We start from the raw sequence: 18,794 nt of genomic DNA, 5'->3' as shown, positions 1-18,794 counted from the left end.
CATTTCTTTGTGATGGTCTTGAAGATGTCCGGGTGTAGGTGCCATTCGTGAGCATCTGATGTGGTTCTGCTTAATATGTCTGCTAGAGTATTTTCTTTTCCTGGTACAAACATTGCCTGGAGTTGAATGTTGTAGCTGAGTGCCAGGGTCCACAGATCCAAAGTCAGTCTGCATAGGGGGTATGAATGAGTGCCTCCCTGTTTGTTGATGTACCACATGACTGTGGTGTTGTCTGTCCTTATCATCAACTGGCCCTCTTTGAGGAATGGTCTGAACTTTTGGATTGCCAGTTTTACTGCCAGCATTTCTTTTTGGTTGATGTGCAGGTGAAGTTGATCCTGAGTCCACAATCCTTGCACGCGATTGTCCATCATGTGGGCCCCCCATCCTAGGTCTGAAGCGTCTGTTGTGATGTTCTGGCTTGCTTGACCTCTGCGAAAGGGAAGGCCTGGGTTTGACTGGCATGCCTGAGCCCACCATAGGAACTCCTGTTTTATGCATGGAATTAGTGGGATTTCTGTTTCTAGGCTGTGCCTGTGCTGGGACCATAAGTTCCTTAGGTACCACTGTAGTTTTCTCATATGAAGTCTGGCAAATGGGATCAAAATTATGCATGATGCCATGAAACCCAAGGCCTGCAGTACCTTTCTTGCTGTTAACTTGTTCAGTTTTGTTAGTGCCAAGAAGTAAGGAGGGAGTTCTTTTTGTTTTTCTGTAGTTAGGAATGCCATTTGTCTTATTGTGTCCAATTCCGCTCCCAAGAATGTCCTTGTTTGGGATGGTATCAGCCTTGATTTTTGTAAATTGACTGTGTATCCCAGTGCTTGTAGCAAGTAAATGACCCTTTGTAAATCTGTTGTCAACTTGCTTTTGTTGTCCCCTTGTAGCAGGCAGTCGTCCAGGTATGGGTAAATTTGAATTCCCTGAAGTCTGCAATGGGCGATTACTGATGCCAGGCATTTTGTGAATACTCTGGGCGCAGTAGATAAGCCAAAAGGCAATGCTGAGAATTGATAGTGCTCTGATCCTGCAAGAAATCTGAGGTATCTTCTGCAAATTGGTCGAATAGGGACGTGCAGGTATGCCTCCTTGAGATCTAGAGTTACCAGCCAACACTCCTTGCCCAGCATGGGAAGAAGTTGCTGTAGTGTCAGCATTTTGAATTTTGGAACAATGATGTATGAATTTAAGGTGGACAGGTCGAGAATTGGTCTCCAACTTTTTTCCTTTCTTGGCACTAGAAATAGTCTGGAGTAGAACCCCTTTCCTTGCTCTGCTGTTGGTACTTTTTCCACAGCTCTCATGTTTGCTAACTCCATTATCTGTCGTAGAGCTTCTATTTTTTGATTTGGGGGTAGGTTTGGCATTCCTCTTTTGACTGGTAAAGTGTGAAAGTGGAATCGGTAACCTTGATCTATGGTTTGTAAAATCCACTTGTCTTTTGTTATGTGGTGCCAGTTGTTTGAAAATAAGGTTAGCTTTCCGCCTAGAGGAGCTGCTATTTGTTCCCTGGTAGGTGGATTTAGGATTAAGTCACTGTGGCAGTGCTGTTGTAGTGGCAGTGGTTGTGTCCGAGCCTCTGTTGTTACCTTGCCACTGTCGTCCTCTGTAGGCACCACCTCTAGATTGGTTTCTGCCTCTGGAACGTCTATTCCTGCCCCTTTGAAATCTTGTGGAGTCAGGAAAGGACCAATTTTTGGCAGGCCAGTTCCTGCTAAACCTTGGGGGTTGAACCTGCAGGAAATCTTTAACTGTTTGAACTAATTTTGCTTTTTCTTCCATTTTCTTTATAACCTGCTGTGCAGGTGTACCAAACAAACTTGTCTTATCCATAGGAGCATCTAGCAACTTAGCTTTTACATGATCCGGTAGAGGTTGCTCCTTTAGCCATGCATGTCTTCTTATCACTGTGCCAGTCATGGCTGATCTAAATGAAGCCTCCAGTGCATCATAGCCACATTTTAAGGAATGGTTACTAACCTGTTGTATGTTATTTAACATTTCTAATACATATTTCTTGTCAAGAGATTCATCAGTGGTTAGTTTTTTAGTTAACTGATCAAGCATAAACTCTTGGTATTGTATCATGTGAAATTGACAGTTTAAAGCTCTAGCTGAGAGAGTAGCTGAAGTGTAAACTTTTTTACCCCATCTGTCTAATGACCTTGCTTCCCTTTCAGACGGAATAGGGTTTTTAGCTATGGTCGCAGCTACTGCCCTGGGACCCTGGGATATAGATTCAGGATCTGCAAGAGGGGCCTTGTAAAGGTGGTGATGAGTATCTGGTACCCTGTAAAATCTGTCTGGTTTGGCAGGGGCTGGGGGTAATGAGTCTGGAGCAGAGCAGACATCATTAAAAGCATCATCTACCACTGAAAGAACAGGAGGTATAGCTAAGGGCCTGTGTTGAGGAAGGCGCAGAAAGGTTCGAAGTCTTTTTCTGGAATCTGAAAAATCTTGTTGCTGCCATTGGAAATGCTCTCGCATGGCATGTAAGGTTTCCCCAAAAGAGAATTCTTCTGGAGGAGAAGCAGCTGGAATAGATTCTTCAGCGTCAGAATCTTCAAAATTGGAGAAAGGGGCCTCTGGCTGGTCAGTTATGTCTGATTCTTCAGCCGAGTCATCAGAAGAGACTGGCTCAGGGGGCTCTACCCTAGGTCTCTTCTCTGGGGGCTGTGAGGCCCTGTCTGGGTGAGATTGAGATCCTCTAATTAATGAAATTAAGTCTTCTGCCAAAGTAAGCATTTGAGCACTAGAAGAGGGCCTGGGGGGGAGTTTAACAGGCACTGTTTTAGAAGACTTGGCTGCTTTAGCCCTGGCGAAGGCCTTAATGGACATGGCTGCTGGAGGCCTAGCAGCACCACGTGCTGGGGTAGAGACATCCAGGGGTATGGTGTCTGATAGGTCATTGGTAGTGGGTAAAACTTCTGAGGTTGGTTCAAGCGCTGTAGCCGGGGCCTCAGCTGTAGGGATAGATTCAGATGCACTTTGAGCAGTTTTCTCGGTTTCGGCCGAAACCGACACACTCGCGGTTTGTTTAGGCATGGTTTCGGCCGAAACCACGGACCGCGAGTGTCGGTCTTTATCTTTGCGTTTTTTGGCAGCAAGTGAAGTCGGAGGATCCGACGACATAATGTACGCAAATTCAGAACCGAAAAACTGTTCTGCAAACTCCGACCGACGCCTAAGCGTTCGTCGGTTGAAGGAAGCACAGGCCGAACAAGCTGCTACGTCGTGGGCTGGGCCTAAGCAAGGCAGACAGTAAGAGTGGAAATCTTTATGCGGTATTTGTTTCCCACAGGTTAAACAATTATTAACTTTTTCTGACATCGGCTGAGGCAAGAAAGAGTCCCCAACGGGGTACTTAGCTTTAGAAGTCTTCGAAGTAGTATTCGGTAGAAATAATCTCTGGATCCGACCGACCGGCACTTGCAAACAGCTTCTGCTTCGGGCGCCACGCGGCAAGAAAGACTGAGGAAAATGGCGTCGGCTGATGCTTTTATACCCGAGGGCCAACAGAGATGACGTCGGATGAAGTGCGACATCAGCCGAAGCCAGACCCGGACTTTGGAATCCGGCCGACTGAAGGGCTGCCTGACGACAGAACAACCCAGCTGTAATGACTGCAGATGCATCCATGAAGGACATCTAAGGAGGATTTGTCATGGGCACGCTCACAGATCTGATAGGAGACAAGCTGGAATTACTCTCATCTGGATCTAAGCTCTGAGGAGTTTCCTCATCATCCTATCCACTTCAGCCTCGGACAATCGCCTGGAAGACTTGAGGCAGGAGGTAGTAGATGGGGGGCCTCGAGTATTTACATGGAGACTCTTGCAAAAAAATGGGAAGGGAGACGAGAAGTATCAGATCCAGTGAAACGAGAAGTATCAGATCCAGTGAACAATGATATGACCAGATCTGAGGTGATTTTGTTTTTGAAGCCATAGTATCAGTGGTCGTCAGATCAGATTTCTTGGCTATTTTTGGTGGTGGTTCTAAGGATGGAGCCAAAGATGTTGATGGATCCAGAGACCTCTTCTTGGTATCTTTGTTCCTGGGAGCAGAGTCAAGCATCCCTTTGACTGACATCTTGGGGTTTGAGCCCCAGCTGGAATGCAGGGAGGAGAAGGAGGAGGAGGAGGACAAAGGCCCTTCAAAACTAGTTTGTTTTGTTCAGTCCATCAATAAGTGCCCTGGCATTGAAGCCGGCACAAAAATAGCATCCTGAATCTAAATGCCCACACAACAGATGCATTCCCTGTGGGTATCTGAATGAGGTACTTTGTGCCCACAGCAGATTCATTTCTTGAAACCAGTTTTGTCTGCCATCCCAGAGTGTTAATCTTGAAGGAAAAAGCCCAAAAAAGGAAAATATTTATTAGCATGTATTTATTTATTTTTAAATAGAGAGAAACTATCAACAACAGTCAAAGGTACCCTAAAAAATGAGAGGCAAGGAAAGCTGAAGTACTAACAATGGTACTGGAAAAAAATACCAAAGTTTTGGTAGAAGTGAAAGAAAAAAGGGCAAAAACTCTGAATAAAGGGAGGAAGGTATAGAAGAAACTCAAATGGGAGCCAACAGGAAAATTTTTTTGAAACATTCAATACACCCGACAGCTTGACATGAGAGGATCCACTTCTGCAGTGATATGGTAGCAAATGAGATCTCAGGTATGTTAGGTTGGTGGGGCATTATGGATAAAGGGAGGAGCTCAATAGTTGGGTCTAAAGATCTGGAAGAAGCAGCAGAGTCAGATCAGAGACACATCAGTTGAGGAATGAATGAAAATGACATCAGATCATTTATTACAGTGAGTACCTGTGTACCTCAAATAACTATCGTCTTCACTTGGGAAAGGAAAGTTCAGCAGTCAATCACAATATCTGGGTATAATCAAAGGTACCCTCCAAGAGGTGGATACTTTTATTTTATTTCCATTTTTGAACATAAGTGGATTGGTGAGGACACACTTGAGTCAGGAACTGTGTTCACAAGAACCACAGGTGTTTTAAATGATGGCAGTACTTTCAAGTTAAATGCAAGGAGTATTTACAAAACACACACACACACACACACACACACACACACACACACACACACACACACACACACACACACACACACACACACACACACATATTTACATTGCTCTTTTTGTATTTCACATAAAGTCATGGCATCAGGAAAAAATGTATTCCTTGATGACTGGTCATGACTTATAGGATCCCATACAGCAAATCATACCAAAAATTCACTACATACCTAGACTGCTGCTACCTCCAAGTATGTTAAAGTAGCTGTGTTTTTGTAGAGCGAACCATAACAAACCCTTACTATTTTATTTACATATAATTAATAATTATATTTATCGATTGCCAACTTTAATTCTATCAAGTATTAACATACACGATCAATTCACTGACTGCACAGTAGATCATTGCAGTCAAAAACCATTTTGGATAGACAACATATACTGCTGTCATTCCCTGATATGAAATTATGCACTATTATTTTAAACAGGGACAATGTGTCTGTTATTTTAACACAGGATCTGATAGAAGTTACTATAGGGACACCAGTACTCTTATATAGTTATCGATTACTTACTGTCTGTCTATGACTTAATTAATTATATATAAGATGTTTGTTTTTAGCCAGCTAACATTATCTGGTAACGTTACCTTTAACTACTAGGAAACGATGTTTGAATTGTCCAATTAATTGTTTCTGCATTTGGCGGCAACTTTTAGATTTAAATTAGAATTTTGCATTTTTTATGTATTGTCTCTGAGGAAGCTACTACGCTGGTGGTAGCGAAAACGTTTCTGTTTTTATTAAAGTTGCGTTTAGACAACATTTACAATTTGTGGACTTTGCGGATGTGCGCTTTCCTTTGGATTCTCTGTACCTGTTTTTATATTTGGTTTTCTTCACTTCACTAGTTTGTCTTTTATTTTATTTACATGTAATAACAGAAGGCACGTTAATGAGCTACCTACTTTGACATTTTTTTTGAAAAGGCAGACTGTCCTTTATATAGAGTACATATTTTTTAAAATGCTTTTCAGCTGGTTATGTGATGTTGTGAGTCATTGTGGTGTACAATTTTTCACACAGTTCACTCTGGATATAAACTTCAAGGAGATTACACTTCATTTTGTCTCTCTTTCCTTATTTTGTTCATCATTCTGACAATGCATGGTGTCAGATGCGAGTAATACTTGCTAGACCTTGAGAAACATATTTGCGTTCAACAGCATGTTTTTGGAAGTAGAAAAACAAAATTCTCAGTGAAAATGTGCTACAACTGTAACCACAACATGTCTTCTCACTTCAAGGAAGTTTATCAGGAAACTGGAAAATATGGAAAGTATGGATCCAGAAATTCCATTTACTCCTCAGCGAATGTGGGTTTAGCCAAGAATTTACATTGTTACATCTATGTGGAAGAAGGGATAAACGCACTTTTCTGTTTCATTTTCTCTTCAAAAAATGCATCTACAGTAAGACAGACATTCATTAACTATTCTGAGCTAGAAAAAAAGTACAATTGTGCAAGTAAACTAACCATAACATCACATGTTCGAAATGATCACTGCTGCAGACAGTTGCCTTAGCTATATGGCTTACATCATGCCAAAGATACAAAAGCCAGCCAGCTTTCAAAGCTTAAATGCACCACCCACACACCCAAACTGTTGGGCAGCTCGAGCTGAGCTGGCTAAAAGACAAGTGTAGGCACCAAGACCTTCAGAGCTTTCCTGCCAAAAGAGAGGGAGGCCGAGCCCTGAAAGGACAAGGCTAGGAAGAACAGAAATATAAACAGCCACACCCTGGCATAAACACATCAAAAAATAAAGTAGGATAAAAGGATGGAGCAGCTACTGCAGCAGTGATCATTCGAACATCTACTGCTGAGGTAAGTTTACATACACAACTGTAATATGTCAATCATGCTGATCACTTCTGTCCTAGCCATAGCTATATGGGTATATTACCCCAGCTTAGTACATTTGTGAGGTGGAAGGAGAAGAATCCAGGAGGCACTGGAGAATGGATCTGGAAAAGATGACCTAGACAAGAAATCAAGCTTATAGTGCTTTGTAAAAGTACGTACAGAGGACCACTTTGCAGCTTTTAGAATACTTCATAGAATCCAACCCTTTCCAAAAAGCCATAGATGAAGCCAACACCATGGAAAGGAGGGCTTTGAACCTGCCTGGAATAGCTCTGTTGTGGTTAATATAACAAAAGGTAATAGCTTTAGATAACCATTTGGAAATAGTCCATTTTGATACAGGCTTCCCCATCTTCTTATGTTCACAAGAAATGAACAATTGAATTGAAAGATCTGAAAGATTTAGTCCCATCAAGATAGTACTGAAGTTGTCTGCAGACATCCAAGGTATGAGGGATCCTTTCTCCCTCATTTTTGGGTTCAAAAAAGAAAACAAGGAGATGGACAGTTCAGTTAATAAAAGTAAATGACATAAAATAAAGTGCAGTTGTGTACACCTACCATAAATGTAGATGTTCGAGTGTCTTCACTGTTGCAGTCATGACTGTAGGGTTCTCCCCTGCCGGCAGGCAGCCCTCGGTCGGCCAGAATCCCAAAGTCTGGGTCCGGCGTCGGCTGTTCATCCATGCTCCCTGACGTCAGAGCGCCAGGAGTACAAAGCTGACAGCCGACGCCATCTTCTCCAGTTTTTCTTGCCCCAGATGTCAGGAGTCCCAGAATGAAAAAGGTCCCATAACCTTTGCAAATACACCTCAGAAGAATGGTGAAAAAAGGAAATACACAAAAGTAAAAATAAGAGGGACAGGAGGAGGGAAACCCAGACTGCAACAGTGAAGACACTCTAACATCTACATTTATGGTAGGTGTACACAACTGTACTATGTTCATCGTGTTTCACTGTTGCAGTCATGACTGTAGGGTAGAATCCCAAAGCTGAAAGAAAGGGAGGTGGTCACAAAGAGGAAGGGGCGGCTAAAAGGCCCTGCAAGACTGCAGAGGCAAAGCCTGCCCTAGACTTAGAATAGAGAGGTAGATTGTAGTGCTTAGAAAAAGTATGCACTGAACTCCAAGTTGCAGCTTCCAAAATGTCCTTGGTAGGAACTCCCCTGAGGAAGGCCGCAGAAGTGGCAGCAGCTCTGGTGGAATGAGTCCGTATACTCCATGGGATTTGCTTTCCATGGTGAGAATAACAAAATCTGATTTCATGAGCAATTCATTTAGAAATGGTCTGTTTTGAAATGGCTTTACCTTGGGAACTTGAAGCATAAGAAACAAACAACTGTTCTGATTTTCTGATGTCCTTGGTTCTGTTCAGGTAAAAACGTAGTTGTCTGTGTACATCCAAAGAATGGAAGATCCTTTCCCCTTTATTTTGAGGAGTGGGGAAAAAGGTTGGCAAGTGGATAGTTTGATTTAAAGCCACTTTGGAAACCACCTTAGGCATGAAGGTAGGATTAGTCCTCAAAGATACCCTGTCTTGATGAAAAATAATATAAGGTTCCACAGTCAAAAGAGCTTGTAACTCTGAAACTCTCCTGGCAGAGGTTAAGGCCAACAAGATAGCTGTCTTCCAAGATAAAAACTTGATGTCAGAAGAGGCAGCAGGCTCCAAAGGAGGCAAGGTTAGTTTTTCCAAAACATAGTTGAGATCCCAAGCAGGAATGGGAGGAGATCTAGGAGGTCTTAAGTTCTTAGCTCCTCTGAGAAACTGTCTCATGAGCTGGTGGGAAAAGATGGGAGAGTCTGTATTATAATGAGCAGAAATAGCAGAGGCATGTATCTTAATGGAAGAGAAAGAGACCCTTATGTAAGAGATCTGTCAAGTAAAGTAATGTTAGGAAGAAGAGGATCAGAATCCTGAGCCTGCATCCAGGAACAAAATCTTTTCCATTTTCCTGCATAAGATTTTCTAGTGCTAGGACGTCTGGCTTCTAAAATGACATCCATAACCTGCTTGGGCAGTAAAGAAGAAATCAAAGGCCCCGGATTAACCAGGCCGCCAGGCTGAGAGTTCTGACATGAGAGTGTAGAACCTGACCCTGATGTTGGGACAGAAGGTTCGGAGACTGAGGTAAAACCCAAGGGGGCTCCAGGCATAGGTTTTTTAGAGTTGGATACCAAAACTGCCGAGGCCAATTTGGAGCCAGCAAGATTATCATCTTGGGCTTGTCCTGTTTTATCTTCAATAAAACCCGTGGAAGAAGAGGAAAGGCATATCCCGAGAGGTTCCTCCAACTGAATGACAGGGCGTCCACTTTCCAAGGCCAGACCCAGACTTTGGAATCCGGCCAACCGCAGGGCTGCCTGAGGCAGGACAACCCATATGTTATGACTGCAGATGCATCCTTGAAGGACATCTCTGTGCCCGGCAGTGCAAGGCTATAATGCCTTCCACACATTTAGACCAGTGACTACACACAGAGGGACTAAAGGTGGAGATATCTTAAAGCATATCAAAAATAAATATACCTCAAAGCTGGTCAAACAGAGAAATGCACTTGGGCTTGTCCATGTTCAAATCACTATAGGCAAAATCCCATACAACTTTCCTGCAAGAAACTCTTAATATGTATATAAACTTACTGGTAACACTCATCATCCAACCCAGGATCACATTTATGGGTGACTTTAACTGGGAAATCATGTACGACATTGAACGTATAGGGATAGAGATTCCTGGAATTTGTAAACACAAACTTCCTGGACCAGACCACAATAGACCAACCACAGTGAAAACATACTGAATCTGGTCCTCACTAATATGGGAGAATGCTGCACAACCCCTTAGTGTACAGTCTTCTCTGATAAAGTCAGACCAGAAAATGATCTCCTTTGAAATTAAAAATAAAACCTGGAACCCCAGCCAACCCTGGAATATTCAAAAACTATACTAAGGCTAACTTCCTATTATTAAGTGACATCCTGGCAACATTTCAAGCCCCCAAAAACCCTGAGAACACTTCCGCCCATGTAGAACTGTTCACAGAAACACTATACAGGCATGTTAACAGACGCACAGAAACAGCTGTACCCACCATGAAGTAGTACAGAACTAATTCAAAAACAACTTCCTTGGTGAAATCACAACATCAATAGGCAGAACTTTGAATGTTGGCAGTATGACTGGTATAGGGAGATAGCTAGCTGATATGATTGACCGAAGGAAGGTTGGTATATTGTGTGTGCAAGAGACCAAATGGAAGGGGAGCAAGGCTAGGTGTATCAGAGGCAGTTTCAAATTGTTTTATCATGGTGTGGATGGGAGGAGAAATGGCATAGGCCATTATCCTGAAGGAACAGTATGCTAAGAGAGTTTTGTAGGTGAAAAGAGTGTTGGATAGAGTGATGTTTATGAAGCTGGAAATTGATGGTGTAATGATGAATGTTGTTAGTGCATATGCTCCACAAGTTGGGTGTGCGATGGATGAGAAAGAAAAATTTTGGAGTGAGCTGGATGAAGTAGTGATGACTGTACCCAAAGGTGAGAGACTGGTGATTGGAATGGATTTCAATGGGCATGTTGGTGAAGGGAACAGAGAGGATGAGGAATGATGGGTAGGTATGGTGTTAAGCAAAGGAATGCAGATCATCAGATAGTAGTGGATTTTGCGAAAAGGATGGACATGGCTGTGATGAATACGTATTTTAACAAGAGGGAGGAGCATACGGTGACATACAAGAGTGGAGGAAGATGCACACAGGTGGATTATATCTTATGTAGGAGGGCCAGTTTGAAGGAGACTGGAGACTGTAAAGTGGTGGCAGGGGAAAGTGTAGTTAGGCAGCATAGGATGGTGGTTTGTAGGATGACATTGGTAATCAAGAAGAGGAAGATGAGTGTGAGGGCAGCACCAAGGATCAAATGGTGGAAATTGAAAAAGGGTAATTGTGAGGTGATGTTCAGGGAAGAGTTAAGACAGGCACTGGGTGGCAGTGAAGAGTTATCGAACAGCTGGGTAACTACAGCAGAGTTAGTAAGAGAGATGGCTAGAAAGGTGCTTGGTGTGACATCTGGAAGGAGGACAAGGAGACCTGGTGGTGGAATGAAGACGTACAGGAGAGTATACAGAGAAAGAGGTTGGCGAAGAAGAAGTGGGATTGTCAAAGAGATGAAGAAAGTAGACAAGAGTATAAGAAGATGAGGTGCATGGCAAAGAGAGGTGGCGAAGGCCAAGGATAAGGCATATGAAGAGTTGTATAAAAGGTTGGACACTAAAGAGGGAGAAAAGGACCTGTAATGATTGGCTAGACAGAAGGACCGAGCTAGTAAAGATGTGCAGCAGGTAAGGGTGATAAAGGATAATGAGGGAAACATACTCACAAGCGAGGAGAGTGTGTTGAGCAGATGGAGAGAGTACTCTGAGGGGTTGATGAATGAAGAAAATGAGAGGGAGAGAAGGTTGGATGATGTGGGGATAAGTGCAGTGGATTAGCAAGGAGGAAGTAAGGATAGCTATGAAGAGGATGAAGAACGGAAAGGCTGTTGGTCCAGATGACATACCTGTGGAAGCATGGAGGTGTTTAGGTGAAATGGCAGTGGAGTTTTTAACTAGATTGTTTAATGAAATCTTGGAAAGTGAGAGGATGCCTGAGGAATGGAGAAAAAGTGTTTTGTTACCTATTTTTAAGAATAAGGGTGAAGTGCAGAGCTGTAGTAACTACAGAGGGATTAAACTAATCAGTCACAGCATGAAGTTATGGGAAAGAGTAGTGGAAGCTAGGTTAAGAAGGGAGGTGATGATTAGTGATCAGCAGTATGGTTTCATGCCAGGAAAGAGCACTTACAGATGCGAGGTTTGCTCTGAGAGTGTTGATGGAGAAGTACAGAGAAGGTCAGAAGGAGTTGCATTGTGTCTTTGTGGATTTAGAGAAAGCATATGACAGGGTGCCTAGAGAGGAGTTGTGGTATTGTATGAGGAAGTCGGGAGTGTCAGAGAAGTATGTAAGAGTGGTACAGGATATGTACGAGGGTAGTGTGACAGCAGTGAGGTCTGCGGTGGGAGTGACGGATGCGTTTAAGGTGGAGGTGGGAATACATCAAGGATCAGCTCTGAGCCCTTTCTTATTTGCAATGGTGATGGACAGGTTGACAGACGAGATCAGACAGGAGTCCCTGTGGACTATGATGTTTGCAGATGACATTGTGATCTGCAGTGAGAGTAGGGAACAGGTGGAGGAGACCCTGGAGAGGTGGAGATATGCTCTAGAGAGAAGAGGAATGAAGGTTATCAGGACTAAGACAGAATATATGTGTGTGAATGAGAGGGAGGATAGAGGAATGGTAAGGATGCAGGGAGTAGAGGTGGCAAAGGTGGATGAGTTTAAGTACTTGGGATCAACAGTTCAGAGTAATGGTGAGTGTGGAAGAGAGGTGAAGAAGAGAGTACAGGCAGGATGGAGTGGGTCAGTGTCAGGAGTCATTTGTGACAGACGAGTACCAGTAAGAGTGAAAGGGAAGGTCTACAAGAGGGTAGTGAGACCAGCTATGTTACATGGGTTGGAGACAGTGGCATTGACAAAAAGGCAGGAGTCAAAGCTTGACGTGGCAGAGTTGAAGATGTTAAGATTTGCACTGGGTGTGACGAGGATGGACAGGATTAGGAATAAGTATATTACAGGCTCAGCCCAGGTTGAAAGGTTTGGAGACAAAGCCAGAGAGGCAAAATTATGTTGGTTTGGACATGTGCTGAGGAAGGATGCACAGTACATTGGGAAAAAGATGCTAAGGATGAAGCTGCCAGGTAACAGGAAAAGAGGGAGGCCTAAGATAAGGTTTATGGATGTGGTGAGAGAGGACATGCAGGTGGTTGGTGTGACAGAGCAAGATGCAGTGGACAGGAAGAAATGGAAACAGTTGATCTGCTGTGGCAACCAGTAACGGGAGCAGCCAAAAGAAGAATAGGCTGTATAACAAAAGGAAGAAAATCATGGCAGAAATTAGGAGGTGCAGCACCCAAAAGGATAAAAGCACTCTCAAACAAAACAAACAACTTAGAGGACAAATAAAGCCTACCAAAGCCAAAATTTGAGGTAAATTTGGCCACCCAAGCCATGGGACAACTACAAGGCATTCTTTAGCTACATCCACAACCTCAAAGGCAGTACACAAATGTGTGCAAAGCTCATTGCTAATGGAGCCACCTATATGGAGCCAGAAGGTATAACACCTACTGGCCGACAAATTCAGTTCCACCTTTACCCCTTTCTCCCCCTCAACCTTCCCTCAGGAAATACCACCAGACATATCTCCCCCCTACTACTACTAGGGAACCTGTCCTTACTGCTCTCTCTCTAAGGCCAAAACACTGCAACAATAGGCCCAGAAAATATCCCAGGATGCCTTCTAAATATTATGAAAAACGACCTATCAGGCCCACTGTAATTGCGATTTAACGTAGCCTCCAAACACGCTTTATGCCTCATGAATAGAGCAGCAATAGTCATCCCTCTGTACAAAGGTGGCCAACTACAAACCCAAAAGTCTCACTAGTCTTACATGCAAAGCCATGGAAAGAATCATTATGGAAATTATCAATAATGACATAGGAAACGGCAAGATACTGGACCTGACCCAATCTGATTTCAATAAAGGCAGGTCATAACTACTGAACCTAGTGGACTTCTTTGAGAAGGTCACCATAGCAATGGATAAGGACAAAATGGTGCATACTGCCTATCTCGACCTGGCCAAGGTATTTGACACAATACCCCACTCCAGCACTGCTAACAAAATCAAGAGGTTAGGTATAAACCCTTATGTCAGCCTAGCCGTCTCACTGACAGGACCCAGAAAGTTAGAATTGGGGAGGCCACCTGTACACAGAGGCCAGTCATAAGTACAGTCCCTGGCCTGGGGCCACTACCTTTTGGCATTTACTTCTCTGAAGTCAAAGCCAATGTCAATGGCCTCTGGCAATTTGCAGATGACTTCAAATTAAGATCAGTCGTAGAATCCTCTACCAACACAAATCTTCTCCAGGAAGGGCCGAAACACACAAATTACTGGTCTCAGAGCCATGGACTAAAACTAAATGTCAAAATATGCTTAACACTATCCTTTGGGAATTCATCCACCCCTGGAAACTATCATATTGACAACACACCTCTAAGAGTTGACCCAGCAGTCAGAGACTCGGTCAAAGGCTAGATTACTGTCTGCGTGTGTGTCCCTATCATGTGTCTATAGCAGAAGAAATCATTCTATATTGTGCAACTTACAAACAAAGGTATGGCATCTAGACCCTAGGAAGCCATTGTTCCACTGTATTTAGTATTCATCAGATCTATCATTGAGTAGAATGCCCCCTTTTGTATGCAACTAATCAGGCATACCCAACAAGTGGAATGTCCACAGTGGTTCCTCACTAAAGGAATACAGGGTGTAAGCAAAATATCCTATGCAGACCACCTAAGGTACTATCACTGTACTCTGTCTCCTACAGGCTGTTGAGGGGATATCTATATCTAGCAAGGCATTGTCAGACTCCACCCTGATGGACCTCTTGCATGTGTACAAAATAAACAGCACCAGAATTACCTGTTTTAAAGACTTGCACCTGTCTCTCCAGTAGGTCCTATTTATATCACTGGCAAGGTTTGTGTCCCAGAGACTACCCCCTTCTCTGGAACAGGCTCCCCATCCATGTGGAGCAGAGTTCCTCCCTAACCCAATTCAAATGTAACTTGGACAGTTGAACTGGGAACAGAAAATCCATCCCTTATTTGGCACCCATGTCTCTAATGAACAAAGGCAGCTTGTAAAAGGTTAATCTCCTAAGCCCCTGCTTACACTTACCAAGGATACCAGAACTTGTCAAAGATTTGGGATGCATGGCTGGGCATAAAAAGGCCCTTGTGGTTGTTAGCCTAGTAAACAGCTATGAACTTATAAGTAGAACAGAAAGGTGGGTGGGATACCCATGTTTGGACTGACAGCAAAACAGCCTGGATTTTTTATACTCATTTGTCCACTTGGGTACCCTTACACCTGTGGGCTTAGGTCATATGGATGTATGCCTCTATGGAATGTTTTAGTTTAGATACCCTTTCCAGCTGTCCAGGCTATCTGGCAAGATAACACAACATATCAGAAGATGGCAACAGTGATCTAAGGAAGGACATCAAGTAGCGTGAGGGCTATGAAATAAGATTTGCCAGTATAGACTGTTGGTGTTTCAATATCCAACCGTAAAAAGGAGACAGCTTTACAGTTTGATTACAGTTCTCTACTCAGTAAGAAGGCACCCTGAAACTTTACAGCTTCCCAGGACAGCATTATCCGTCAAAAAAGCCACAGTTTTGTAGTGCAGGATGTAGTTTTTTGGGCAGTCAAAAAAGACAAAAGTATGACACAGTTACTTTTGACTAATCTGGCATACTGCTTGGTTTCCAATGCTGCACTGCAATGATACTAGTGACATTCTATAAAATATACTAACTTAAAAAACACTTTAGGACCTACCTGCTTCAATGCAAAGAAATGCACTTTCAAGCAAGACCCAGTCTCTCCACTGCCTATTAGCTAGTTTTGCCACTTGTTTACCTTGTTATGCAGGACAGCGGGCTGCATTCTGCTGGTCAGCCATAACCACTGTTAAAAAGAGACTTGCTATGTTAAGGCCCATTACCTCTACACCATGGACATCTTCATCCTCTTCTTCCACCTTAATTTCTGTTAAAGATCCACCTGTATCCTTACACTCATGCATATCCTGCCACTCAGAGACAGATCCATTTGAAAATCCATTTATTTCATCATCAAAGTCTCCATTCATGGACTCCTCCACATCAGAGGTAGAAATAGGGAACCGTTTGCCTGCTAAGCTTTCATTTACATTAGATCGCTTCCTCTTCATAAGCACCTTCCAATCAAGATACCGCCGTTTTACTTCTGTTCCTGTGCGTTGTTCACCTTCTCCAAGGGCATTAACACATTCTGCTATCTCATCCCAAGCTTTTCGCTTCATCTCATTAATAGCTGTATTATGCTGCTTAGAAAAAAGCAGATCTCTTCTTTTGCGAATTTCTTTAAGTAGAGTCTGAGTTTCTTTGACACTAAAATTACTTTTTCTTTTTCGTTTTAATTGTTTCATTTTTATATTAAAGGACGGCGTTTTGGCGGTTGTAAGGGGGCCTTTCTTTTTGCAAGAAATTCTGTTCTTTTCCACCTTTCTGTTTTGCAGGGTGTCCAGACCTTAACAAAAAACAAAACAGTCAGCATAAGGATACAGAACTAAATCAGTAAAAATATCACTGCACTACAACAGGACTACTAGTAAAAGTAAAGTTGAGTGAAAATGCTCATCATAACAGTAGGTGTTTAAGTAGTACTTATTATCAATAAGAACTAGCTACAGGTAGGAGATATTATACCCACACTTCCAGAAATTTTAGACGTCCCTAGAATAGTGCTTAAATCATTACACACACAATCCACATTATGTTTATGTCATCCTAAATATAATGATGACACTTCAACTGCCATTTCCTCATTCAGTCCCCTCTTTCCTACAAAATGTCTAATCCTGTAGGGTGCTTATATTACTGGTGGGAGGGGTATAAAGTACAGTTTTGTACCTACCATAAATGTAGATGTTTGAGTGTTCACACTGCTGCAGTCATCACACTCGGGTTATCCTGCCGTCAGGCGGTCCCGCAGTCGGCCAGAGTTCCAAAGTCTTGGTCCGGCGTCGGTTTTTGTTGCTTCTTCCCTGACATCAGTGCACCAGGGGTATATAATATGCATCCGATGCCATTTTCTTCAGTTTTTCTTGCCCCAGATGTCAGGTGCCCCCAAGTGGGTAGGCAATACACATTGCTAATCAAAAATATACATTGTTTGTTTCTTTCGGCTTTTCCCAGTTAGGGGTCGCCACAGTGGAACTCTGGTCCGCTAATGATTGGTAGTGGATTTTTACGTACCGGGTTACCAGCCCTGATGCACAACCATCAACGAAGGCATGCCCCATTCATGTATGCCTCCACACAGAAGACGCACTAGCTGAGATTCGAACGGGACAATGTCTTGCTATGAGGCGACAATGCTACTGCAGCATCACCACCGCAGTTACTAATCAAAAATATACAAAATAAAAACAATACCTTCAGTTACCAGCAAGTACACCCCAAAGGTTGTATAGGATAGAAGGGTATAGATAAGTCCAGCTAGTTCAGAGGGGATGGAGGGAGGGTAACCTGCACTGCAGCAGTGTGAACACTCGAACATCTACATTTATGGTAGGTACAAAACTGTACTATGTTCATGTTACACTGCTGCAGTCATCACACTTGGGTTGAATCCCAAAGCTAAGTTTGGATGACTGGTCTATAAAGAGTTAGGATTGGCTAAGAGGCCCTGCAGAACTGCAGTGGCAAAACCTGCTCTGGATTTAGAGTAAAGAGGCAGGTGGTAATGATTGGTGAAGGTGTGCGCTGAGCTCCAAGTTGCAGCCTCCAAAATTTCCTTGGTAGATACTCCTCTGAGAAAGGCTGTTGAAGTGGCTGTTGCCCTGGTGGAATGAGGCCTAATGTTATTAGGGACTGATTTTCCATGCTGTGTGTAGCAGTACCTAACACAGTGTCCTATCCATTTGGATATAGTCTGCTTTGAGATAGCTTTGCCTTGTGATCCTGCAGCACATGCTACAAACAGTTGATCGGTTTTCCTGAAAGCTTTTGTTTTGTCCAAGTAGAAGCGTAGCTGCCTTATGGGCGGCCACGGTGGTGCAGTGGTTAGCATTGCCGCCTCACAGCAAGAGGTTCTCCGGTTCGATCCTCGGCTGGGGTGCCTTCTGTGCGGAGTCTGCATGTCCTCCCTGTGGTCGCATGGGTTTCCTCCGGGTGCTCCGGTTTCCTCCCACATCCCAAAGACATGCTGCAGGTGGATTGGACACTCTAAATTGGCCCTAGGTGTGCGTGTGAGTGTGCCTTCTGTGGAAGGTTGGGCGCCGGGCTGGCAACTCGACACTGTAAAACTCCACTGCCATTCAATGTGCGGACAAGGTGATCCGCTGTGGCGACCCCTAACCGGGAAAAAGCCGAAAGAAGAAGAAGAAGAAGAAGCGTAGCTGCCTGTGTATGTCCAAAGAATGCAGAAGTTTCTCCCCTTTACTTTGGGGGGTTTGGATTAAAAAGTAGGCAAATGGATGGTTTGGTTAACAGCCACACTAGATACCACCTTTGGCATGAAGGTAGGGTTTGTCCTTAAAGATACCCTGTCCTGATGAAAAATTATAAAAGTTTCCACTGCCATTAATGCCTGTAGCTCTGAGACTTTTCGTGCTGAAGTTACTGCCAGGAGCAGAGCTGTTTTCCATGACAAAAATTTTAGATTGGCTGTATTGGCTGGCTTAAAAGGTGGTAGGGTCAGTTTTTCCAAAACAAAATTGAGGTTCCAAGTTGGTGCTCTCCGGGGCGGTCTTATGTTTTTAGCCCCTCTGAGGTACTGCTTTAGCAAGGGATGAGAGAATAAAGGAGGATCCGTGTTGTAATGTGCAGAAATGGCAGAGACGTGAATCTTAATTGATGAAAAGGCTAGGCCTCTGCCCAGCATCTCAGTTAAGTACTGTAAAATCTGAGGAATGTTTGGAACAAGAGGGTCAAGGCTGTGAGCTTGGTTCCAGGTGCAGAATCTCTTCCATTTTTCTGAGTAAGCTTTCCTGGTGCTAGGCCTCCTGGCCTCCAAAATGACATCCATAACAGCTTTACAGAGAGGTGTTGCCTGTTTGACTAAAGCATCTGCCATGCAGTCAGGTTTAGGGTTTTGAGCTG

At 43.4% G+C, this 18,794-nt stretch overlaps 1 protein-coding gene across 2 annotated transcripts in view; it reads right to left on the bottom strand.

Annotated features, from left to right (window-relative positions):
* The window catches only part of MSANTD4 (Myb/SANT DNA binding domain containing 4 with coiled-coils), a 268,707-nt gene that overhangs the window by 135,420 nt on the left and 114,493 nt on the right, over positions 1–18,794 (bottom strand). For both annotated transcript variants that reach the window (XM_044072599.1, XM_044072598.1), the window contains one exon: positions 15,653–16,218. In XM_044072599.1, coding sequence (XP_043928534.1) covers positions 15,653–16,117 — 465 coding nt within the window. In that variant the 5' untranslated portion in view covers positions 16,118–16,218. Of the gene's footprint in view, positions 1–15,652; positions 16,219–18,794 lie in introns of those variants that run through there.

This window comes from Protopterus annectens, chromosome 5.part0, assembly GCF_019279795.1.
Source record: "Protopterus annectens isolate FY-2018-M chromosome 5.part0, PAN1.0, whole genome shotgun sequence".
Classification (NCBI taxonomy): Eukaryota; Metazoa; Chordata; order Ceratodontiformes; family Protopteridae; genus Protopterus; species Protopterus annectens.
The sequence above is the reverse complement of the archived record's forward strand: the minus strand, read 5'-3'. Positions and strand labels throughout refer to the sequence as shown.